General features: G+C 39.4%; 2 protein-coding genes across 4 annotated transcripts; both read left to right on the top strand.

Annotated features, from left to right (window-relative positions):
• The first annotated feature begins 1,822 nt into the window (after positions 1-1,822).
• pir (pirin) lies at positions 1,823-15,048 on the top strand. Of its 3 annotated transcripts, none has more exons than XM_035905279.2 (10): positions 1,823-1,978; positions 3,025-3,143; positions 3,227-3,319; positions 5,114-5,194; positions 7,287-7,493; positions 9,349-9,433; positions 10,209-10,253; positions 11,981-12,063; positions 12,431-12,497; positions 12,631-15,048. In XM_035905279.2, exons 1-10 carry the CDS (start codon positions 1,858-1,860, stop codon positions 12,747-12,749), a joined length of 1,020 nt encoding a protein of 339 aa, XP_035761172.1. In that variant the 5' UTR covers positions 1,823-1,857; the 3' UTR covers positions 12,750-15,048. The 3 variants fall into 3 exon arrangements, with proteins under 3 accessions (XP_035761172.1, XP_006780472.1, XP_035761218.1); XM_006780409.3 differs by having other exon boundaries at positions 1,926-1,978; positions 3,047-3,143; XM_035905325.2 differs by lacking the exon at positions 1,823-1,978 and adding an exon at positions 2,030-2,089 and having other exon boundaries at positions 3,047-3,143.
• Positions 15,049-15,166: 118 nt separating this feature from the next.
• vegfd (vascular endothelial growth factor D) lies at positions 15,167-24,293 on the top strand. The gene is made up of 8 exons (XM_006780408.3): positions 15,167-16,097; positions 19,569-19,770; positions 19,851-19,971; positions 21,821-21,890; positions 22,023-22,150; positions 22,239-22,351; positions 23,200-23,365; positions 24,023-24,293. The coding sequence occupies exons 1-8, from the start codon at positions 15,984-15,986 to the stop codon at positions 24,039-24,041; spliced, it is 933 nt and encodes a 310-aa protein (XP_006780471.1). The 5' UTR covers positions 15,167-15,983; the 3' UTR covers positions 24,042-24,293.
• The last annotated feature ends 1,513 nt before the right edge of the window (positions 24,294-25,806 follow it).

The following is a 25,806-nucleotide window of genomic DNA, read 5'->3' as shown; positions in this document are numbered from 1 at the left end:
TTTAACTTTTCTATCGAGAAAAAGTTATTTCGTAATACATATCGTTATCGTTCTATCGCCCAGCTCTAGTTCCTACCATTCCTAATTACTTTCTATTTTGTTCATGTTACTGATAAACAGAGATGGGCAGTAACGCGTTACTGTAATCTGATTACTTTTTTCAGGTAACGAGTATGGTGGTGTATGCTCAGGTGTAGCTCAGGTGGCAGAGCAGGTCAGCCACTAATCAGAAGGTCGGTGGTTCGATCCCAGGCTGCCTCCTGGCTGCATGCCAGATATCCTTGGGCAAGATACTAACCCCATGTTTGCCTACTGGTGGTGGTCAGAGGGCCCGGTGGCGCCTGTGTCCGGCAGCCTCGCCTCTGTCAGTGCGCCCCAGGGCAGCTGTGGCTACAATGTAGCTTGCCATTGCCAGTGTGTGAATGTGAGTGTGAATGGGTGAATGACTGAATGTAGTGTAAAGCGCTTTGGGGTCCTTAAGGACTACAAAAGCGCTATACAAATGCAGGCCATTTACCATATAGTAAGGGATTACTATTGCAAAAACGGTAATTAGATTAACGTTACTTTCCCGTAGGAACGCTGCGTTACTAAAACCGGGATTTTTCGCGAGAATGTCTCATGACAGTGATGTAAGCGAGTGCCATGTTCGTGACAACAGCTGTGTGTAGATCAACAATAAGAGTGCGGGTGAGAGTATGAGCATGCAGCGTTTAAAGCGTGGAAGCACTGACCTTATTTTGAGTTTGATTCCATAAAAAGTGACAAAAACATTAGTGTCCGTTGTGCATGGGAAGAAAACTTCTTTTTACAGCGAAAAAAAAACCCTAAACTTCAAGCACCGGGAGTGCGCTACCACGTAATGGGAAACTCACAGAGAAACTCGCGGATTCTTCAACTGACCGCTGCAGCACACCTGCACCAGGGCACACCTCCGCCTACGCCACTCCTGCTTTACAGGTGAAAATAGAGCAACAGGACCGCTAGTCTTTGATGTTATTTATTTTCTGCTGTGTTTTACTTGCATCTATTTGAAAGAGTGAGTGTAAACACACAAAAAAAATATTTTATGTGCTGGAATGTACAGAAAATAAGTTTAAATGTTAAACAAATTTCTTCCAGTCAGAGAATGTTGCATATAATTACATTTTTGCTTGATGCATAAAGTTAAAAGGTTAAAACTAATAAAACAAGTTTTAAAAAGAGACTTTTCCATTTGATTACATTTTGTATGATGGATTATGCAGAAAAAGTAGAATTGGGCTGAAAGATCTATCGCTTTATCACCTATTCAGGTTGTAAATTGTGTTTTTAAAAAGTAACTAAGTAATTAATTACTTTTGAAAATAAGTAATCAGTAAAGTAACGGGATTACTTTTGGGGGGAAGTAATCGGTAATTAGTTAATTACCGATTACCAATAATAACTATCATCCCATGCAAATGTGTGCGTCTTGTTGTCAAATGTTGGAGTGTAATTGTATAAATTATTTAAAAATTACCTATTACTTTTTTCAAGTAACTTGACCAACAGCTGCTGATAAATTCCAAATTTGCCAAAATTACTAAAATATTGATATGTTAATATGAGAATCGATTCTTGAACATAAATATCTGCTATGGGAGGACAGTATATTTCACGAAACTGCTCAAGCACTAGCTGTTGGGATTTTGGAGGATTGCAGGAGAGCAGGTTTGAAGCAATGACTGTGGCTTCTAAGTTTATGACCTATACTGCAGCCAGATGGCAGGGGGCGATAGAAACGGTTTAAAGAGGTTAAAAAACCGCGCCCCGTGTGCCCGCAGTGGGCAAATACCTGCGGCTAGGTACACAACCGTTGCGGCATAAGGCTGAAAAATGATTAGTCATCCCTCCGCCCAAAACACAAACATACACACGCCTCCGCCCCTGGCTTGTTATAGTAGGCTGCAATCTGAGCAGGTGAAGTTCCAGAAAAAAACTCGCTCCTGTCCGGCAGGTGAGTGTAACTACAAGATAACAAGCTTGTATGAGCTGGATATAGCCTCTAAAAAGAAGTAGACGGCTAGTGTTTCTACACAGAGTGAAAACGGGCTTGTTCTTTACCGTGGTATGCTTTTTTTCTGTAAACGTCATTCTCGAGTCGCATTTAAACATTGCCGAAAGGGTTTTTCATGGCAGGTAATGCAGTACGGTGCGCCTTTATTTCCTAGAAAATGACGCAGTGTGGTTAAAGTTGTTCACTAAACAGAAAAGAAGGGACTGCTGGTCACGTGATCACCAGACCAGACTGCAAATCGGCTTCAACGCTAAATCATCAACGGACATCGTTTCAGGAAGTGATCACACAATAGAGCCGGGAGCGAAAAGAGACGGCGTAGGCCTAACAAGGTCTGAAGAAGTATCAAATGAATACAACGAAAGTTACAGGACCGAGCCGACAGCGAGAACTGATGATCAGCTGACCGATCAGCTGATCACTGCCGTCAGACTCTATGAGCTTTTCGCAGTGGCGCCAGATCAGCTGAGATCCTCCAGTTCGCCCAATCAAGTGTTTAGAAATCGGGGAATGAAATAGGGGCTATTTTGTCATGTCTTGGTATTTTACAGTATTTTATTTCAGAATAGTCGCCTACAGCAGAGTTGAGTTTTTTTCTTTAGGATAAAATAATGAATAAAAATTAATTTTAAAAAAGTGTTTTTACTTTGAGACTTCTAAGTCATTTGAGACACTACAGTCAATAAATACAGATTTTTTTTTTTAGAAAAGAGAGGTGAACTGAAACTTACACTGGTGCATTTTAAGAGTAAGGAAGTGCTTTAATAGATAAAGATGGAGAGTTGAAATCTGAGTAATAGATATAAAATGAAAATTATTCACAAAAGTTATTACAGCGAATCAACAAATAAAAAAGGCATGTCACGGGTAAAATAAAGATTTTCTTCTTATTATTATCCTTTTTTTTTTAGTGAATGCTGAGGTATGTTGTGTATTGTTTTATATCATTGTTTTGAATGTTTATGTATATGTTGTATACGTTGTAGTGACTACCGAAATCTTCCCCAGAACGATGAATGTGAGGAGAGTGCAAAAGACAGTTCTGAGTGTGGAACAGGAAGAGGGGCTCGGCGCTCGGGTCCGCAGGAGCATTGGGAGAAAGGAGGTACGCTCTTCAGCTGTCATGCTGCTTGCTGAAAATGCACTCAACAGCACTCCTCAAACATATGCTGCATATTTTATTTCCAGCTGAGGAACCTGGATCCTTTTTTGATGCTGGATGAGTTTAGAGTGAGCAAGCCAGCGGGATTTCCAGACCATCCTCACAGAGGATTTGAGACGGTGAGGCTGTGTGAGTGTGTGACCAAAGATTAACAAGTTCCAGATTCTCAAGTTTGGGAATTTGCTGCTCTTCCTTCCTGCTTTTGGTCTTTCTGTTGGGGGGGAAAAGCAATCAGTTTTGTATTTTTCCTTTAGAAAATTATGAGAATTCTTTCCGTGTTTTACAACACTTAATAGACAAAAAAAGAAAAGATTTCAAATTTACATTTTTAAAATCAAAATCTGCAACACTGCAACAGGTTGCAAAGGAGGGTGAAAGTACTGCAGTTGTCAGCCTTTCAACTAAACGTTGTCACACAGTTTAACTAGTACGTCACCAGCAGGTGAAATTCCTCCTTTCGTCACTAGATGGTGACATCAGGACAAGGCCCAGGAGATAAACGTACCACATTCATTTATACAAACATTATTTCAGGTTGATTGACTTTTTTAAAACATAGATAAAGTCCAAGGTAGAAGAAACACTAATATTTTATGCCACTGTAAAGTTTGCATAAACTCACCTTTTCCCAGAATGCTTTGCAAGGAAACGTGCAAAGAATTAAATGAAGAAAAAAAAATCCCCTATTTTGAAATGACCAAATGCCCCAGCTATTAGTGGAGCAGCTTTACTTTTGTGGGAGAGGTTATTTTAAAACAAATGCCAAATATCTGTGCATATTTTTACTGAATTTGTGATCCAATAAATGTGGGCAATCGTGGCTCAAGAGTTGGGAGTTTGCCTTGTAATCGGAAGGTTGCTGGTTCGAGCCCCGGCTTGGACAGTCTCGGTCGTTGTGTCCTTGGGCAAGACACTTCACCCGTTGCCTACTGGTGGTGGTCAGAGGGCCCGGTGGCGCCAGTGTCCGGCAGCCTCGCCTCTGTCAGTGCGCCCCAGGGTGGCTGTGGCTACAATGTAGCTTGCCATCACCAGTGTGTGAATGGGTGGATGACTGGATATGTAAAGCGCTTTGGGGTCCTTAGGGACAAGTAAAGCGCTATATAAATACAGGCCATTTACCATTTACCATAAAAGCTTGAAGCTTCTAAATGTGATTTTTTTTAAAGCAAATTATTTTTTAAAAGGTGATGTTGTCTTCACCTTTTGCATTTTACTCATTACTTGTTTTATGGATCACACAAATTAAATATGAAGTAGCCAAAGCTCTTTCTAGAATGCACATCACAATTTACACAAAACATCAGCAAAGCTGCTACCATAGCTATGAATCAATGAAGTGTGGCAGGCTTGACTTGTGTCTTCATAGTCTTGAAAACCCAGACGTTGTCCTTAGATTGCCGGACTTCCCCCAACTTTATTTGATTTGGCAGATGCGACTTAAATCTCCTGGTGTGGGTGGACAGGACTAGGCTTCACTCCCAGCATGCCTTTCAGCAGGTGTGTTTGTACACACTTACATGACTTTTGAAATCACACAGCTGTGGAGACAGATCGCATGCAGTTCACTGCGGGAGCCCAAGCGTTCCTCTCTTACACAGATGTTCACCTTTGAGCTTTTGGCCTTACTGTCAGTACTTCTCTTCCTGTCCACTCTGACCACTCTGAAAAAAAAATCCATATTTTTAAAAGTTCCTGCTTAAAAATAAGTGAAAACAAGCCTTTTTGTGTTAATGAAGCAAATAAATCAATGGTAGAGTTAATGAAAAAAATGTTTGTTTTATAAAGGATTTTGCCAAAAACCTGTTTAGTAAAGGTGCCATAAAAGGGAAAAACTCTAATCATGTCTTTTTTAAATTTTAACTGTGACTAAATACTGATAGTGGGTGATTATGCTGTTTATATGTGTCTTTCAGGTAACATATCTTTTAGAGGGGAGCATAGCTCATGAAGACTTTTGCGGCCATTCAGGACGACTGAAATCTGGAGATCTGCAAGTATGACTTTCTACAAGGGGACTTCTAATGATTTTTCCTATGTATACAGTATACTGTTAAAATGGTGGATGCTCATATTAAACAAGGTTAAAGTTTCAAATAAGGAGTTCTGCACTGGCAGGAGTATTCCCTCTGAGCTAAAACCTCAGACCTTGTTCAACAAATCATACACTGTACATAAAAGATGGAAAGAGCCATCATGATGTCACCCTTTAATTTGTATGCCGCGTTTTTGTAACTCGACTTCGACTAGAAAGTTAGCCAGAGTTCATAAGTTACCAGCTAAGCTTGGCTAGTAAGGTACCTCCATATATGACATACCAGCTAATTAGTGCAACAGTCAAAGAAAATGCTAAAATTCAGATGATTCAACTAAAATGTTCCACCAATGCCAAACATGGTACATTTCAGCCTTTTGAATTAGCAATGCCGAAGTTTTAAGAGACAACTAAGACTTTAGCTGACTCTATTTGGTAACTTCAATATTTTGATCACAATTTAAACAAGAGTGTGAAAAAAACAACACTCTATAGTTGTCATAAAAAGGGAAATTAGTTTTAGAGACCAAACCCAAACTTGGATATAGCCCTTATAAATCTGAAGATTTTATGGATTCATTCACTCTTCAAGACAGCCTCAAGTGGTCATTCAGGTAGCTGTTCTTTTTTTTTCCACTCCCACAGTGGCTTAATTTTTTAGTCCCAGAGGCTGCCAGTTGGCACTGATATGTGGATTTTGAACCAAGCTGTTCCCAGTATATCCAGTGTTTACGCTAAGCCGCTATTGACTATAGCCTCATATTTGGATTCAGTAAGGCTTCAACAGTAGAACAAGACTTAAGTTTATGAGAGCATATGAATCCCCACAAAACTCATTACATACGCATTACAATGTTGTGCACTCACACTAATTGGATATTGTGCCCTCTGGGATGTTTCCTCTGTTTTAAAGTAGTAAAGCAATATTCACACAAACACAGCCCACTGACTCAGCTTCAGTGTGCAGCAGAGGTTCAGTCAGTTCAGCTGGATTTGTTCTAACCCACCCCGTGCACCCTCAGTTGGCTCTTGTGGGAGCTGCAAATGCTCAAACAGACGCCTGCCTGTCCTAACTGAAAATCTAGACGATGTAGATGAAAGCAGGTTTTCATTAGAGGAAGAGGTGAAGAAGCGATCAGCAAAGAAAATGTTTGAGAATGTTCTTGGGTTAAGTTCAGATATGATGGAGCGTCGTAATGATTTTAGATGGTGACTCATTTTTTAAATCCAAACCAGAAGCTTTCTTCTAAGTTACAGATATTTCATGCCTATTTAATGATAACAGATATTTTGAAATTATTTTCAAATTTTATTCTCTGGGATTTCCTAAGGGTTTGTACTAATTTTCTGCTACATTTATACATCTTTAATTTTCCAGTTTACATCAAGTAACTGATGAATAAAAACCTGCATGATGAACACTCTTAGATAAATGATAAGTGGGCAGATATAGTTAAACAAGGTTGGGAGCTCAAATTTCAAAGACTATCAGTGGTTCTAGTTGCTTCTAGGCTGTGCTGTGTGTGTGGGTTTTTTTTTTTTTGTTTAGGTGGCTGTCAAACAGTATTACAGGACACCCGCCTAGAAGAGCCCAATAAATATAGTTGCACTTAGTTTAAGTTATATTTCATTATTTGTGTACATACACACTCAGTGGAAGTGTTTGCTTGCCTGCCTTCTATCTCTTCTATCTAAAAAACACACATTGGCATACTGGTGACACCAGACCAAAAATGAGGGGATCACCAAGGTTTCAACACATCCTCTCAGGGAGATTCATGTCTGTACAAAATTTCAACATCCACTGTCAGCTTTTCAAAGCTGTTTTTTCCAAAGTGATGAACCAGTCGCTGATCACCACCATCCACACATGTTAGGCCCTACACCAAACCATTGCAATGCAAATAGTATGCAGCCCACCTCTAATCCAAACACAAAATTCAAACAGACAATAATAAACTGTAATTTTTTTTCATTAGTCCTATCATACACATGCTTGCACATCATTTGTGACTGTCTTTTGTACATGTGAATTATTTCTCCTTGTCCACCAGTGGATGACTGCAGGACGGGGGGTGGTCCATGCTGAGATGCCCATGTCAGAGGAGCCGGTAGTGGGCTTACAGTTGTGGGTTAACCTGTCAAGGCAAGAAAAGATGGTGGAACCTGCGTACCAGGAGCTTAAAGGCTCAGATATCCCCAAACGCAGCCAGGGAGGAGTTGCAGTCACTGTGATATCTGGAGAAGCTTTAGGAGCAAAGGTGTGTGCATGTGGGTTTGTTTTTATAATTCATCTACAGGGATCTGATATCACTAAAGCCTTTGTCCTACCAAGTTTATCAGACTAGCACTCTAAAACTGGGCATGGTGTTTAGTTTCCTGTTAGCTGCTGATCTCATGATGATTGCTCATTTGCTGGATGCTTGAGGCAAAAATGAAAAACCTACAAACAGTATGTGGGTGTGTGTGCATCTAGGATAGGGGAAGGAGCCCGTTACTGCACTGTTTGACCAGAGTGAGTGTCTAAAAAGAGGAAACTACAAATAAGAAGCAGATTGTTCGGCGCTGTGAGGGTTGACTTGTTAGTTAGTTGTGGTTTGCCTTTGTGCTTGTTCTAAGACTTTTGTGGACATCGGTGGAAGTTGATGTGGAGGTTGTTTAAGGAAGTGGGCACTATTGACACATTTTAGGTTAAATGTAAGACTGAAAGTGAAGGAAACTGATGCAACTCGTTGTTTGAAGTATGTGTTTGTGTTCATCCATGTATGTGGACTCTAATATACCGACAATCAGAATGTTTTATTAATACCAGAAGACATTATGTTGTCAGTGTTCCTCACAACAGTAAGAAAAGTAACTAAACAAACTAAATTAAATAATAATACACACTTGTACAGTGAGGGGTTGTATAGTGAGAAATGATCAAAGTTCCCAAGTCCATAGTAAAAGGACTTGGAAACAGTTTGCTGCTTGTGATATACTTGTGTGTGTGTGTGTGTGTGTGTGTGTGTGTGTGTGTGTGTGTGTGTGTGTGTGTGTGTGTGTGTGTGTGTGTGTGTGTGTGTGTGTGTGTGTGTGTGTGTAATGAACAAGGTTACTGCTGGTAACATTAAATCCTCAGATGTGTGCTGTGTAAAAAGAACAGTTCAAAGAAAGCATTAAAAGCCTCAAATAACACCAACATTACATTTATTGGTTAAGCTCATCACTTTGGTCTCCTGCCATCGTATCTATTTTTTAAACCAGCAAGTTAGTTTAAATTTAATTGTGCCCAGTTTTATTCCCACACTTTGTAAATGTTTTCACAAAACACTTTTAATTGCTGTTTACAGTACAGCCTTCTTGGGACAGCAAACATGTCACAATACACATCTGGAACAAAAATAAAGAGACCAAAGTGGAAAAAATGTAGCCTATGACTGTTACTGAGTCCCTCAAAGTAAGACATAAGTAAACAAAGTACTACATGAATGTGATGACATTCACATTTAAGGCAGACTTTTTTCCTTATCTTAATGCATTTATGTCAAAGCACTAATCATGTGTCTGAACTATAGACTAACATAATTATTACAGTGGAATTGTTTTTCTGGTTAACTGACCAGTATTTGCTTGCTTATGGCAATATTCTTGGTCTCTACTAACGTCTGAGGGAAATGCATGAATCTTATATCTTCCCATGCTTCACCAGCTATTTGTTAAAAACGTCTGCTTGCTGTTTGATGTTGAGCAGGAGGCGTAGCGCTCTTTTCTGTTGAAAACAACTGCCTGTTACAGATAACAACAGTGGAGAAAGAGAATATGCAGCAGTTAGCTATGCAGCTGATAAACTGTAATACAAAACTCATAAAAACTGTGAAATCCAAAACTGTGTTTTCAGTCATGTGCTGTAAGAAATTATATTTGCGAGTATTGCACCGGTACGTGTTACACAGGTGTCTGGTGGAGTGCGATGTGGAGTCAGCTATGGTAAATTAAGACTAGTAGTAGTTAACAATTACTCAAATATACTCAAATATTTCACATCTTCAAACAGAAGAATAACTCTGTAACTCTCCTTGTTGCTGTCTTGCTCTCTCTTGTTTTCTTTTTCTGTTTCCTTTTGCTTTTGTTTAGTCCAAGATCTACACGAGAACTCCGACGTTATACCTGGACTTCAAATTGCAGGCAGGGGCCACGCATGTGCAGCCTGTCCCTCAAGGTAGGAAAAATTAGAAACTAGTTTCTCTAACATGAGTTGATAATAATAAAATTCTTAATCATGTCTTTGATGATGGTTACATAAACATCTTGTGGTCACTCTGGGACTGACGCCGTCTGTTACTGAACTATTGGTTCTCCAGTGTTGTTGCCAGGAGGGGACTGTGTTCTCCACAGGCTGTGTTGAATATTGGCATATTTGTAAAAGAGACAGAACAATGACTAATGCTTCTGGATATAAGAAGTGTTTCAACCTACTTTTTTCTAAAGCAACAGAAAAACAAACTCAAAGCAAATGTTTGGCTTTTAAAATAAGACTTTTTAGAATAAAAATTAGGTTGAATCCATGATTAATAAAGCCTCTTGTTTCTATCCATGTTGGATTGCATAAGAAAGGATAAATGTTACTGGTGATGACTGTGACTGCGAAATATAAATTATTCTCTTAGTTAGTTACTTTGAGACTTGGTATTCTATAATCTTCAAATTTTCATATGTTCCTTTTTCCAATAAATAAATAAATACAAATCCTAGATCACAGCACAAAATGTAAATAGCAAAATGCATCTGCAAATAATTCTAAGGCTTTATTTCATTAAAACATAAATGACCTGTCAAATGTTAAAACTGAGAAGTTGTGAATTAAAATTATTTCTGATGCCTACAAATGTCCAAAAACACAATAAATTCAGCTGGAGGTGAATTGTCTTTTAAAACGATTGACCTATTTTGTTATTACGCCTGTACTTAAGATATGATGTTTCTGCGCTTGACAGGTTGGACCACGTTCATCTACACACTATCAGGATCCACTCATGTTGGTAAGTTTCTTCTTTATTTGACTAATTATTACTTTCCTAATACCTATTTTATTGTTTCTTATTGTTTAACAGCTCAGATTAATGTAAGGAGATTGGTTGTGCTCCACCTGAATTCTTCTGAAAGTTGATCTGGTCATTTTTGTGTGAGCTTGCCGGCAGGCAGACAGCCTTTCGAGGGTAGTGCTCTGTTTGGATTTGTGCACTGGTTTCCCTCCTTGCTCCTCCTGGGGCCTTATCAACGTTACAAAAATGTGTGTGATCTCAGTCCAGCTGCGTCTTCCTTTCAGCTTGATGGATATCGACTGTCACTCAGCTATGATCTTTTTAGACTAGATCACTGCAGATGATCTAGCATCTGTGGAAATATAATAGTGCACCTTTGTGTAAAATACCACCATCTCACTGCTTGGCTTCTTATCAGTGAGCTTATGTTCATGTTATAATTCAGTATGCTGCGTCAGTGTTCCTGTTTGGTCTGTGAACTATATTGTTTCATGCTTATTGAACAGCATGGTGTGATCAGGGAATTCCCCTCACATGCGAACAAGCTCTCTCAGAGAATGAACTCATTTTCAGAGGCTTTGTTAGTTTGTTGAAACCTGTTGTGTTCTGTCAGAATTTCCCTTTTAATATCCTTCATTATGATTCAGTTGCTCCATTGTTACACTGCAGGGTCTCTCAGACTGGCTGTAATTTCGAGCAGATGTTTGATGACACGAGAGGATGAAAATGACTGCTAAGATTAAAGAAGTTGTCTGTGAAGGTTCTCAGTCATCCAGGCCATCGTAGCCAAAGGAGCTTACAAAGAAAAGCGTCTGGACTTCTTTAAGTTGCTTGAAGACGTTTCACCTCTCATCCGAGAGGCTTCTTCAGTTCTAAGGACAAATGGTGGGGAGTCCCAGATTTAAACCTAGTGGGAGTGTCCCCCCAAAGAGGGACAAAAGGACCCCCTGATGATCCTCTAATCGCCTGAGCCAAGGTGTGAAACTGGGTGTGGGTCCCAATCAGCCAGGGTTTTGGGTGAGCTCATTGTGAAACCTGGCCCCACCTTATCATGCAAATTCCTGAGGTCAGATGGCCCAGGATGTGAGTGGGCGTTAAGTAAAGAAGTTATTTGATTTTAAAGTCTCTAACTCTACAGGCAGTCCTCCCAAATCAGCACCAGCTGGCTTTGATGAATGAATCCAACACAAGTGGGATTGGCTGTGTTTCTCAGCATTTAGTGTTGGTGTTGCGAACAAACTGCTCAAGCAGGTTGAAAGTGTAAATGGCTGAAACGTGGAGGTGGCAAATTTACTCTTTGTTGCTAATGATGCTTATTTCGACTCACAAGCCACAAACTTAATCACTTATATTTGTATTTTGTGTTGCTCTGTACATGATTTATGACGAAGTACAATTCTATGGATGAAATGCGTACTCCGTTTCATACGTCATAAGAAAAAATGGGCAAATGTGGCAAAATGCTGGGAAACTGTCACATTTAGAAATATAAATGAAGAATTTAACAAATATTATTATTATCATTATCAATATGTCAAACTTATAATATGTTTGAGATCATTTATGGCATCTTAAAACAAGTATGAATAACTTTACTCAAAGCAAAAAAATATCTAAACTGATGTCAGTATAAAACGTGAGATCTACGCAGCTGAACTTGTGCTTTGCTTTTACTCGCTCACAAATATCATGCCTGGAATATTGGACTTCCCTTTCTTTTCAAGGCCCAGATGAGGAGCAGCAGCAGGTGGAGCCTCATCACACTGTGGTGTTTGGGGATGGAGACTGTGTCAAATTTGGAAACAAGGTTAGAAAAATGTCTTTCACCAGTAGTATGCTATGGGAATTTTCCAGCTTATGTCATCTAGTGGTAATTTTTCTGCCTTTGTGAGGTGTTTTTAGTGTGAACTGTCAAGATACAAGATGCTGAACCCTAGATCTTTCCTCATACAGTGTGATTGGTAGAAAGCACTTAAAGCTTTAGAATAAAGTGCCTTGTAAATGAGACTTGTAGTAAAAGTGCTATTTAAGCACCAGTACATTTACCAAATGGTGAACATGTCTTTAGTCCCTATCTCTAAGCGGGGAGCTACTGACTTTGAATTGTTCATGAAAAACTTTAGTCTGTCCCCTTTAAATTCAAACAAATATTATTCTTGTGTTTTTTTCCTTAGGGCTCCGAGGTTTCCCATTTTGTGCTGATCGCTGGACAACCAATCAACGAGCCTGTGGTACAACACGGTAAGTCATTGGTGTCCTTTCCTCCATGCCGGCACAAGGTCACTGACAGACAAAAAAAGATGCTCTGTGCTTTTAGGGTATAGTTGATGTAACACAGCTTTGATGTAACACTCGTGTTGTGTCTGCTGTTCAGGTCCATTTGTCATGACCACAGAGGACGAGATCAGAGAAGCTTTCAGAGACTACCAGAATGGCAGAAATGGCTTTGAGAGGGCTCCAAACTGGAGATCCAAGATCAGGGATTCTGTTTGACCACCATATCCTGACACTCTTTTACCCCTCAGAAAACATTTGTTACTACAGAAAAAACATAAGGTGGTTTTAGTTTGGGATAATCATATAAAGATGGGAAAAGTTTAGTTTTTGAGAACTTGTTTTTATTTATTAATCTTTGATTTATGTGTGATTAAATTAAACTTGTTACATGAAATGACCACAGCAGGAAAGATGCTTGTAAGAACTTCGTTGTGTTTTGGTACAAAGTAGCAGGGTTTGAATCAAAGGAGAGGACCTGCATTTAACATGAAGTTAAGGTTACGGTAATGCAGTGGCCATGGTAAGAAGAGACACTGGCTATCAGTTTGAAACAGGAAATGGATAGACTACCCTGACCTCCTCACTCAACTGAGAGTAACTCTATAACACTCCCAGAGTGTTATGCTGAGTGAACGGACTCTATGGCAGAACACACAGAAGCGCAGAAAATACAGGGAGTGCTCTTTATTTACTGTGTCAAACTTATTTACACGGGATGAGATAAGTATGCTGATGAATAAACAGAAGGAAACCAGGGGAGGGGGCTGACACGCATTCGGAGGGAAAGGGGTTACCCGCGCACGCAGGGTGGACTTGTCACACTGGCTGTACAGGCTCGGGCGAGGATTCTCGGGATGTGGGAGAAACGCTGTGATTGATCTCCGTAGTGATCCCGGAAATGCGGCTTCACAAACAGCTGACAGGTAAGCGGGTGATGGATCCGGCACTCCAGGAGGTGGCAATACTCCGACACCAGACGTCAGTCGCGCTGCTCCTAAGTAACGCTTCATCAAATGACGTCTGATGCACCGCCGGTGTGTCAGCATCCCGTGACACACCACCCCGCCTACCTGTGCTGAAAACAGAAGCAGACCCCGTGACACCACACCAGAGAAACCCCACCAACTCCAAATACAGAGTTATTATGGCCACTACAGGTCACTGTCAACAAAGTGTTTCAAAGGGTTGCTGTTTGCACAAACAACCTGTGGAGCTGTTTCAATCGGGGGACAATCATTATCATTTATGTGAGAGTTGCAGCACTGTGCAAAAGTCTTGAGCCACACCTCATTTCTTTATATTTTGCTTCCAAAGTCTGAACCAACAATTCTCCAGACTTTCTTGACTGTTTTATTTTTTGTAAAGCCATTTAATACTGACCAGTTAATCATTCAAGAGATAAGCCAGTGTTGTTGTTACACATAACAGGCAACTTAACAAAGAACCTATTTTAAATTGGCACTTTGTTACTAGCAGCCTCTCACAAAAATACACAATTTATTACCATTTTTGTAGCTGAATCTCTGAAAAATGCCAAAGAAAACATAGTTTGACAGACAGAAATTAGTAATTATGTACCAGCAAGGTGATTTCTGAAGAGGTGTCAGCATGATGTGCAGTGTGTCCTTAAAACAAACTGCGGAAACTGGGCAGGAGAAATGGAGGACAAAAGAACAAAGCCGGAAAAAGTATCTACTTCTTTTATCTGTTCTTAAGAAATAGGAGAAAAAACTGACACAGGACCTTAGAGATGTATCTGACCTTTCATTTGATCTATCTTTGGAAAGCTTTAAAGCACAAATTGACCTCCAAACTTGTTAGATTTGCCTTATACTGTATTTCCATGTATGTATAAATATGTTTCAGTAAATTGTTGCACCTATTTCCCATTTTCCTGGCAAAATATAAAGACATGAGTGGTGACTTCTGCATAGTCACAGCAGATTAATAGACTAGATGCCATGTGTAAATGCACTTCTCAGATGTACTCATGCTTTCTTTGGTGCCGGAAATGAAAGTGAAAGATTTAAGGTTTGATCAGTAACCACTATAAGAATCATCCGTGTTATTTTACACACTGGTTTGTCAGCATTTCTGTCCAAATTTAGCCACAATAAAAGTTTCTATGCTAAATAAAATGTACATAATTGCAAGCCTTGTGCTCCTACTTCTCTCCCCTTCTTGCTGTCTCTTCTCAGCCAGCGTCTGAGGTTCATTTTCCACAAACATCTAAACACATTTTCATGTCCCAGTTTGCTCTGCCTTCTCCTCTCTCTCAACATCAAAAATAAAAGTTTTAGCATAATATAACATGATAATTTGGGGGAAACTTAACATGTGCTTTTGTCTTAGGATCACTGCTTTTATAAGGGAATAATTTAACAAAAGTAAAGTGAGATTCTTTAAATGTACTGGTGTGTGCCCAGTTAAAACCTAATAAACCACATAAAAGTCTTTAAAGCAATCCACAGTCATACAAATAATTGATTTTATTTATATGTCCTCACAGCACACATGTTGCTAGTGGATTACATTCAAAGACAAATGGGCTTGGAGGGGTGTGTGGGTGTGGTGTCTGTGAGACAGGGGTGGTGCCGGCATCTTGTTTCCCCTTACATGTTATAGCGGTCTGGATCACATTTAAAACACATGGTATTGCTCTTTGGCTGTGTGTGGTTTGGCAGCTTCAGAAGAAAGGACATTGGTAGGGGGATTTAACAGGCAGGGGACTTGATCACTTGACAGACGGACATTAAAAAAGGGAAAACGGGAACACGAGGAACATAAAAAGCTGCACTTTGAGGCTGCAGGACCGGCAGCAGTGAAAGAAAGACAGGCATTCAAGCCTCCTGGAACTCAAGAGGCATCGAAACACCACAGCAGGAAGAAATGAAGACAGATAGTGGTGAATTTGCAATACAGATACTGTAACATAGCAGTTACGAGGAACCTAGAAGTCTGAACACATAGGTTTTTGTTTAGTTTATCCAGCCACAGGCCTTTAAGCATATCATCGGCCTTGAATTTAAAACAGAGTGTGTTGATAAGAAGTCTTCGGGATAACCTTCATTTTCTTTTTGTCTGAGGTAATTTGCAACGTTTAACTTGTAATAGCCTCAGCATTTAACTGGACGTCTCAGCTTCTTATTAAAGCTTCAACAGGAAGAGGTGCTTGTTTTAAACACCCCATTTCTCCATTTGGCTTGAGGGTGTCTGGGTGGCCGTGACAGGTTACGCCTGGCTCACACACACTAGTTTTCGTCTGTAAGACCAAGAGTTTGTTTTGGACATACCTGGTCTGAGAGGACTTTGTGTTTGTGTGTGGTCTGAAGGACTCAGCTGGTCTGGGAAACCGAGTCAGAGAGGCAGCCAGCTCTAAGTGCTCTCTGCCAGCAGCAGAAGGAACCAAGATCATATTGCTTCCTCAGAAAGAACAGCGAGAGTCAAAGGATGATGATGAAGATGAAACGGACTCTGTGGAGAATTTCTTGCTTGGTGACTCTAGTGGTGGAGCTCAGCTGGATACATGTGGGCCACAGCGCACACAGAGAGGGAGAAAACAGGGTGAGTGTGGCTCGTTTGTACGTTTATGTTCTGTCTAAACTATGAAAACGTAAAATGTCTGTGAGAAAAAGTGCAAGTTGATCTGTAACTTCAGCTGATTGAAGTTAGCCATTTCATTTTTTGCTGCTTCTTTCCTTCTTTCATCCTTGTTTTTGCCTTACAAACTTATACTGCCACAGTTACTGCGATCACATTAAATTCACATGTGAACATGTTTATTTGCAGCTGAAACCACAATTGTAAATGTGCAGCTAACATGGTAGTTACATTTGAGGGATTTTTAAAAAAGAATTTAACTCTTTCTTTTTTTACATAATTTCCTTCATCACCAGTCATTTCCACACCAAAAAATTCAACCTCTTTTAGGTTCCCATCTTTCTTCTCTGTCCCTTCCCGTTTTTTTTGTTGACGTCTTTCACATTTAAGTAGAATCAAACCTGCCCCACCCTCCTCTTTTGTAACACTCTGATCCCATCAGAGGGTTTCGATCCATATAGCTGTCCAGAGGAAATAAACCGAGCACTGTGGAGCCCGTGACCATCCATCCTGCCGTGCCGCCACCCCTGTTATAGACCTACCATCTGGTGTCACGCTTTGACTTACACCCCACAAAAAATGGGACTGGGAATTCCAAAATTTTAACTCAACTCTCTCCTTTCTCCTGCTTGGGTAGTTCACATCCTCTGCTCTGTGTTTTACTCTATTTTAGCATGTCAACATAACAACAGAGCGCTAAACATTGTAATCCTTTCGCACGTATTCCGTGCGAGGAGTGAGTAAAAAACTTGGTTGTGTTTCATAAAAGGTTACTCACATGTCTTATTCATTGTATTTTCAATTTTTCTGTCAACATCATCACTTCTGCGGTGGCATGACGTACAGCGTTTTGGTTTTGAGTCACAGTTGTTTATGGAGTTTCAAACAAAAAAAGTGTTCATGTAAGTCTGGCATATGCGTGTTGGCCAACACGGGCTTAAATGGTGAACAAGGAAACCGCTTACAGGAAGCACAGTTAGGAAACTTTAAGCAGTCTTCAGAGGCAGGGAAATGTAACAAACAAGTATTCTGTAGCAGCTGTTACTGAATTTAGTTTTATGCTCCATTTGGTTGTTTTTTAATCCAGTGAGTCTGACGCCACACTAGCAGCTCTTGAAGGATGTGCAATGTTTTTGTAAAATGCTAATGGTGAAACGGCTAACATGCTAATGATTAGCATATGGGATTTTCCCAGGAAATCCTTCATTGTTCACTAAAAGTTGCTTATACCCCCATGTGACTGTCAAGATGTCGGACGTTGAAAGTATGACACTTTGCCTAACATGAAGTGAAAAGAATTAAGTTACTCCTGTAATTTATTGGCAAAGATTCATTTTTGTTGCAGTTTTGCACCCGTATACCACTACAGGGGATTTTAAATCAAAGAATCAAGATGTGCAGACTGTCACCTTTAATTCAAGGAATTTTACAAAACTTTCCTAATTAACAGACATTTTTATGAATAGTTTCCCATTTTAAGAGGCTAAAACATAACTGAATAATTGACTGACTTTGTCGCGGCAGGCTTAGTGTTGGAGTACAGAATAAATTATAAAAATAAAATTCATATGTAGGCTTAGTCTACATATGCATTTCGTATAAATTCAGCAAGTAGGTTGCAAATAGGTGCTCTGTTTAAGATAATAGATTTCTTCTAGTAGAACAACATGAGTTGTTGTAAAATTGTTTGCAAACGGCGGGAAAAAACCAAGTTGGTAACTTTCATCTAATATATGTTTCTTACCGATCACCAGGGAAACACAGACATTTGACACTAATGAATTACTGTAGACCCTCCTACTATTCATGCACAGAGGTCAGCTGTAGCATCAGCATTCTCTGAAAAACCGAATCAGTATGTGGTGATTGAATACTCCATACCTGTTGATCTCCAATCTAGATTTGCAGCATAAATTACCATGGTGTTAGACATCATGGTGTCTAACACTGAGCTAACTTTCTAGTACAAAAAACCCAAGGTTAACCTTGAAGTTTACCTTGAAGTTACTTGAATAGGAAAAAAGTCCACAATCAATAGACTCATAAATGTAACTGCAGAGTGAATACAATGTGATGTAAACCACTGGTCACATTCAAGAACATTAAATACACAATTTGCCTTAAAACATCTACAAGAGCCTGATCAGGTCTGGTAGAAACACAATTCTTTAGACAGATGAAACCAAGATTAACTAAGGATAATGGGAAAATTGGATTTTCTTCAGTGGCCTAGTCAACCATCTGGTTGGCAGTTAGGAAAGTCAAAACTGAAGGCAGAAAGACCCCAAAACAGGGAGAAACTGAAGGTGGCTGCAGTAAAGACTTAAGACTGGACCCTGTGAACATCATCATGTGCTGCATTAAAGCATTCATTGACTGCAAAAGATTTTCATCCAAGTATTAAACTTAGGGATGCAACGATACCAATTTTTTCAAACCGATACGATACCAATACTTGGATCTGAGTACTTGCCGATACAGAGTACAAAAACCGATACTTCTACCACACACACACACACACAAATGCAATGAATTGGAAGACAGGTTTTATTTTATTCTCTGTTGATAATAAATAATATCTTAATAAAAATGACCACAAAAAAATTTCAAGTGAAAGTCATCCAGAGCGATAAAATGAGTCAGAGCCTCTGTTATTTTAACGTGTATTTTCTCTCGACATTTTTCATCGCTTTTCCAAAACCTGAGTTAAAGTTGGCTGTGCCGGTCCACACTGCTGACATTTTGTTTAGCCTAGCTACAGCAGCCTCCAGTTTCTCTTTTTTTAACTGGAGCTGCCAGTCTGACTCGTCTAACCCTGTGCCTGTTTAGCGCGGGATGTCCTCCTAGTGGCCAATCTTAATAACTTCAACAAAAATGACAAGCCACCCTCTGATTAATGAAATAAGTTAGTATCGGTTCATGGTATCGGTTAACTTTTACGAGTATGAGTACACACACATTTTACAGTATCGGCCCCGATACCCGATACCAGTATCGGTATCGGTGCATCCCTAATTAAACTCAATCCTTAAATTCTAGTACTTTAGTTTTGAGCCTCTAAAAATGGTTGTAAGCCTCAAGCAGTTACTCCAAAACTTTTGTCAAACCCCTTAAACTGATGCTCCAAGTCTGCACTTCAAACACATTTGTGGCGCTAGTGAGGGAAAAATGAGAAAAATTCAACTAAATAAATAAATAAATAAAAACAAAATTAAGGAGCTACCTGTATTTTATCTTTTAAAGCATGGTGTCTTAATTAAAGTTGCTGAATAAGAAATTCCATTTATCACTGAGGTGGCTCTAGTCATACTTGTGCGCTCCTCCTAATAGATCTAGTGTCCCTATTTAAGCTATAGAAATGCCCAGTATTGGATCGATTTAAAACCTCCATCCCAAAACAACCAAAGATCTCAAATAGAATGTCTGTCATTGCAGCGAGTGCAACAGTGGGAAAGGAAGGTGCGGTCGTCCTCGAGCCTGGATGAGCTGCTACGACTCGCAGACTTTCCTGACTGGAAACTGTGGAAGTGTCGACTTAGACTACAGCAGCCAGAGACCCTCACTTCTCCTCTCTCAGTGGGGTCACACCGTTCCACACGCTTTGCTGCTGAATCCTACAGCTTGGAGATTCTTACAGGTTGGATATCTACATATTACATGTAATGTGCAAGGCTTTGTGTTTTATTTGGATTGAAACATTGCATTTTTCCTATTAAGCCATAGACGAAGAGTGGCAGCGTACACAGTGCATGCCCAGGGAAACCTGTGTTGACGTGGCTAAGGAGCTGGGCACCGACCACTCAGTGTTCTTCAAGCCACCTTGCGTGTCTGTCCACAGGTTTGTTTAAGATGGAGCATGAATCCAGAAATTACACCAGTAACAAAAGGGATCATCACCGTATACACTGAAAAAACTGAAAGGTTTTCACAGGACTTGTGTAGTTCTCATCATAGCATTTCAATCAGGTTAAGGTCTGGACTTTGACTGCAACACTTTGAGTCTTTTCTTTTTCAGTCTTTCTGTTATAGAGTTGTGCTTGTGATCATTGTCCTGTTGCATAACCCTTTTTGATCCAACTTTTAGATGTTGGACAGGTCGCTTCACATTCAAATCTCTATACTTTAATACAGAGACAGTGTTGGGAAGGTTACTTTTAAAATGTATTCCACTACAGATTACAGAATACATGCCCCAAAATGTATTTTGTAATGTATACTGTTACGTTACTTAATGAGAGTAACGTATTCTGAATACTTTGGATTACTTAATATATTATCATTATATTAGTATTTTACAACTACATGAATGTACTATTGCTGTGTGATTTATTACTATTACTGAAGGTTATTCGCCATGCCAATAGCAACTACATTTTTAAATCTTAATATAAAATGAGTAACAGTAGGGTGGACATTAGGTAAGGCTGCACTTTTTGCAGCGATCTCGTATAGAAAACTATTCCGCGTGTATATAAAACAGGTCCGCGGCTCCGAACCGTAGTAAAGGGACCTCTGGCTAACACGTCGGGTACTGTGTCGGGCTCGTAGCTGAAAACTAGCTTTACTTTGTTATCTGGGTCAGCTTTGCTAGCAAGAAACAGAGAGGCGTTGAAAGGCTGCTCTAACTGAACTTATTGTTTTGGAGGAAAACAGGAACACAGTATACAGTCGAGTCTTAATAGCTTACTTAGAACTGGGCTTGTCAGACACTCTTTGTGGCTCCAGTGGTTATTATTATATTTACATGCTTCCAGCTCCCATTTCTGCTCCGTGACAACTCGTACGTTTCGACTCTCCTTTTTCTCCCTCCCTCGCTCACAGACACATAACGGGTATGGCAGTCCATTCTCCCTGCAGCACGGACTACACTGCCCATGAGGCTACATTCTTTAAGGCTATGCCTGTAACACTCTGCCGATTGCCTTCATAATAAAAAAATTTTTGAATAATAATTTTTAAAAATATTTCTTCACGTCATTATGCGGCCGCAAGTAGAGGTGACATGGGCTGTGAGATTGAGTCACAGGCATTAGAGCCTCTTAATGCGCGTTTTGTTTGGGTTTTCACCGGCGTGGAATTACCAAAAATAGAAGACCGCCATGTAATCCATTTATTTCAACAATTAACTGTATTCTGAATACCACCTTTTTAAATGGTAACTGTAAAGGAATACAGTTTTTATTTTGTATTTTTTTTTGTACATATTTTGTATTTTAAATACGTAACGCCGGTACATGTATTCTGTTACTCCCCAACACTGTATAGAGAGGAGTTAATTAGACTCCAGTTCTGCAAAAATGCCTCCGTGCGTTACAGTAACTGACCTCGGACTCAGTTTCCTGAGACATCCGCTCCTGGAAGGATTGGCAACAATCTTGAATGTTTTCCACTTGCGAATAATCTTTCTAGCTGTAGAATGGCAGACGTCAGATTGTTTGGAAATGGCTGTATAAACTTTCCCAGACTGATGGACCCCAACGGTTGTTTCTCCAAGAACATTGCTGATGTTCTGATGCATTTACTAGCACATCTATTTCATTTTGGCAGTTTTGGTCCTCCATACCTGTTATATTTTATGCTCATTTAGACATGAAGAACTATCTTAAAACAAGAAAAATGTTAGGTGCTCAGTCCGCGTACTTGGAGGTGCATACATTTCACTTTACTTGTTTTGCTGCTGCTGACAGATGTAGTGGCTGCTGCAATCAAGAGGGCGTCACCTGCAGAAACACAACTACTGAATATGTCAATAAAACTGTAAGTGATCACATCTCAGAAGGCTAAGAGATTTTCTTTTCAGTTATCCTTTAATTACACCACGATTTGTCATCAGTCAGTCAGTGAAACCTGCATATTTGTGATTATGTGTGTGTATTTTTATATTATTAGGTCCTCAGTGTAATCCCATTCAAGTTTGTACCAGAACCTGTGCTAGTAAAAGTTGCGAACCATACAGAGTGCAAGTGTTTGGAGCCTGCAATAATACGACGGAACGCTCAACCTCACAGGGGCAATGGGTGAGTCCCAAACCCCACTCGTGTCTCTCAGCTGAATCTGTTTGATCTTTTGTTTTCCTCTTTTTCAAGTGATTTTGTTTGTTGGCAGCTGTGCTTTGGGCCAGCTGTCACAGGCAGAGGACTCCAAGAGACTGTGTGCCAGTGGATTCATTTGGGACTGTTCATCTGAAAGATGCATACCTTACCCTTCCAGTACACCGGGTGCGTGTATGCAAACATGTTCCTGTCGTTTCAAATAGTTCTATTGTTAGGATCAAATGTGTGGCTGTGAGCAACAGACGGGACTGGCATGAGATCCCACCTAACAAGGTCTAATTCTGTTTGTGTGAACTAGTACTTCAACAGCAAATCTAAAAAACCTGGGACACTGTGTAAAATGCAAATAAAAGCAGAATGTGATGATTTGCAAATTTTCTAAACCCATATTTTCACAGCACAGACAACCTATCAAATGTTTAAACTGAGAACAACTTTTGAACATACATAAAATACATAAATACATAAAAAAATTTAAATTATTTTGAAAAAAATGGGAACACAACCATGTCTGTTTAGCGTCCACTCTTCTTTTAACAACAGTCTGTAAAGGTCAGGAAAGTGATGAGTTCAACTGATGGATATTTGGGAGAGGAAGGATGTCAATGGGAGCATATGTGGCTCTTAAAAGTACATTTCAGCCTTCCAGATGTGCAAACTGACAATTCCTGAGGCACTAATGCACAGAAAGACCAGCAGAGATGGAGGCTTTTGAAATGAGCACTGATAACAATCCGGATGGATTAGCTAATATTTTCTTAAAATAACTCATTTTCCCAGTTTAAATATTATATATGTTTTCTGTGCTCTTTTGTGAATAAAATCTGGGTTATTTATTATTAAGATTTTATTTACATTTTACACATAATTCCAGTTTTTTTAATCAAAGTTGTAAATTCATTTTTCAGCAAGGTCATTATCAAAGTATAACCTTGTGACAATACAGTGATTAAGCTAATCGTGTCGTACTTTGGTTGTGCTCTAAAATTACCTCATTATTTTGTCTTTCTTAGAGCTTCCGCTCAGTTCGTGGATGCCAGATTGTGAGATAGACGTGGAACGTTGTGACTGTCTTCCTAGAACTGAGCCAACGCTCCAGTCAAGAACCACCCATCGCTGTCAAGTGAACTCCTCTATCTGTGCCCACAAGCATCAACGCTTTGACGAGGCATCATGCAGGTAGACCAGGGAGGGACCTTAACAGTATGCATAAAAGAGAATTTAGCCTCCCAGAAAGCTTCATTGGATAATAATTTTACATTTCAGTCACGGTTTCCTTGGGTTCAGGCAATAAAAATAATTGGTTTGGGGAATGATTATGGTTTGGTTTAAAATGGCCCCTTTGATTAGATCTTATTGGGAATTGCTTACAGAAAACCTTGAGGGCAAATGTACTTACCGCTAACCAAAATGCTTCTGTTCAGCAAAAAATATCCCCCCACTTTTTGGCAAGCGAGCAGATTCACATCGGCAGCAGCCATCTTTATCACTGCCACAGTGATTAGCCCAGTATGGGCAAAGATGGGTGAGAGTTTGTTTGAGCTGAAATGATGGCACATGTCTCCAAGGCTTGTCTGACTAATGATGGGTTTTTCAGATATACTAATCTGCAATGGAAAGTATCATTACACATATAAGAAGCCAGTCTTCAAACAGAAAATACTGAAATTTTGAGATGAAGATGACTAAAACACAAGAGAGATGCTGTATAAAGTAAAATAATGTTATTCCTAGCAGCTATTTATGCAGGATGAATGTCAACATCCACTCCTGCTGAGTGCAGGTTCATGCAGGGTGAAGGAGGCGTGAACTAAATGACTCCTCTTGTCTTCACAGATGCAGATGGCCCAAGTAGACGTCCACTGTGGAATAAACTACAACGACCTTCCCTCCAAGGATGTATAGGCGGGAGAGAAAAAAGACTTATAATTTATTTACAGTCCTATTTATGCAGATCACTTTAACTAATTATATTAGCTCACATGACCATGTTAATTGATGTTTAACATGCTTAATTTTGTTTTAATCAATGTGTAAAATTGAAGATTTGTACATATGTTTTATGCACTGAATAGTTTATATTAAAAGACTATTTTTATAATTTGAACTTAATGTTTGGACTGTTTCATAAGTAACTAAAAAGTGTTTTGTTCCTTTTAGGTACTGGTTAATTTTCCCTATTGAAAATAAAGACTGATATAACCAGGAATTACAAGTTGCCCCTGTGAAATAAGACAACCTCAGCTTGTCTTAGATATCTATTTGAAATGTTTTCTAAACATGTCACTCTTAAAAAATGCAGTCATACAGTCAGCAACACCCACTGAGTCAAGGGTTGTTATTTCAGATATATGTTTAAATCCCGACTATCTTGTTCCTTTGACTTTAGTTTATGTTTTTAAATATTTTTAAATATTCAGTCAAAAATAATTAATTAAAAAAATATTTTGTGTTAATTTTTTGTTTTAATGTCAGCATAGCCATATATTAATCTGTAAAATAAAACAGAAAACATTTGTCATATAGTGTGGGAAATGTAAATTGTGACTGCTGAACCCTGTAATTAGTTAACTGCTGGGCCCCTGCATGATGACCCAAGAAGTTTCAAACTTAAACGCACATGAATATGTTTGGCCTGCGAGTTCAAAAGCCCTTCTCTTAACTGCTATAACACAGTGGTTCCCAAAAACATCACTACTTGCACATCTAATTGTCTGTAATGGAGGTGGAGTAAACCGGATCCACCTTGGCAAAACACTGATCCTGCCGATATTTGTTCGCTCGGTTCAAATCACAGACAAACAGTATCCCACAGTTGTTTTTAAAGCCATTTTGCACAGAGAGACATTTTTTGAAAAATGTATTGATAGCAATGTTGAATATTCTTACACAGTAAAAAACAAAAAAACAACTATATGTAAAATAATTTGTTTTTCTGCTTTTTAAAAAGAGGTAGTGATTTATTTAATTGCAACCTGTACTCTATTGCAGTTAACTTTTATTTTTTTATTGTTTACAAAAGGTTTGAGGTGTGTAATAAACTGCTATGGAGTTTGAAAACAAAATATGGGTGTGTGTGGTTGGAGGATGTGGGGAGCCTAGCAAAAAAGGTTTGGGAACCACTGCTATAACATATCTTGCCAGTTTGACATCATACAGTGAGGATTATATCAGGAGTTTATGTTTTTGCAAATGCATTTTTGAATGAGCCCTTGGTTATACTCCTCTGACAGCCAAGTCTGCTGCTCCATGAGTTCAAGGACTTATGCTATTCATTTGCCAATAACTTGTGTAAATATATCGATTAAGTTCAAGACATTAAAGCAGAATGCTGGATGTATATGGACCTGCCCACAACAGCAAAATGCACATTCATAAGAAAGACAAGCTTCTGAGCAGTAGTTGAATATAAACACAAAGGTCAGGCTCAAAAAAGAAAACTGCAACTGAAAAAAAGAAAGCAATATTCCCAGGAACGTCAGTGGCAGCAGACGTACAGATTCAAAGACACCTGCTAGTGCTAAAACTGGGAGCTGTGCTTCACCCAGCCCTGATAAAAAGCAGGTGTTTCCCTCCTTATTAAAATCGGCAGATTCTGTAAAGCACAGAGCAACAGCGTG

Source organism: Neolamprologus brichardi, chromosome 1 (assembly GCF_056152115.1).
Source record: "Neolamprologus brichardi isolate AB-2024 chromosome 1, ASM5615211v1, whole genome shotgun sequence".
Classification (NCBI taxonomy): domain Eukaryota; kingdom Metazoa; phylum Chordata; class Actinopteri; order Cichliformes; family Cichlidae; genus Neolamprologus; species Neolamprologus brichardi.
The sequence above is the reverse complement of the archived record's forward strand: the minus strand, read 5'-3'. Positions and strand labels throughout refer to the sequence as shown.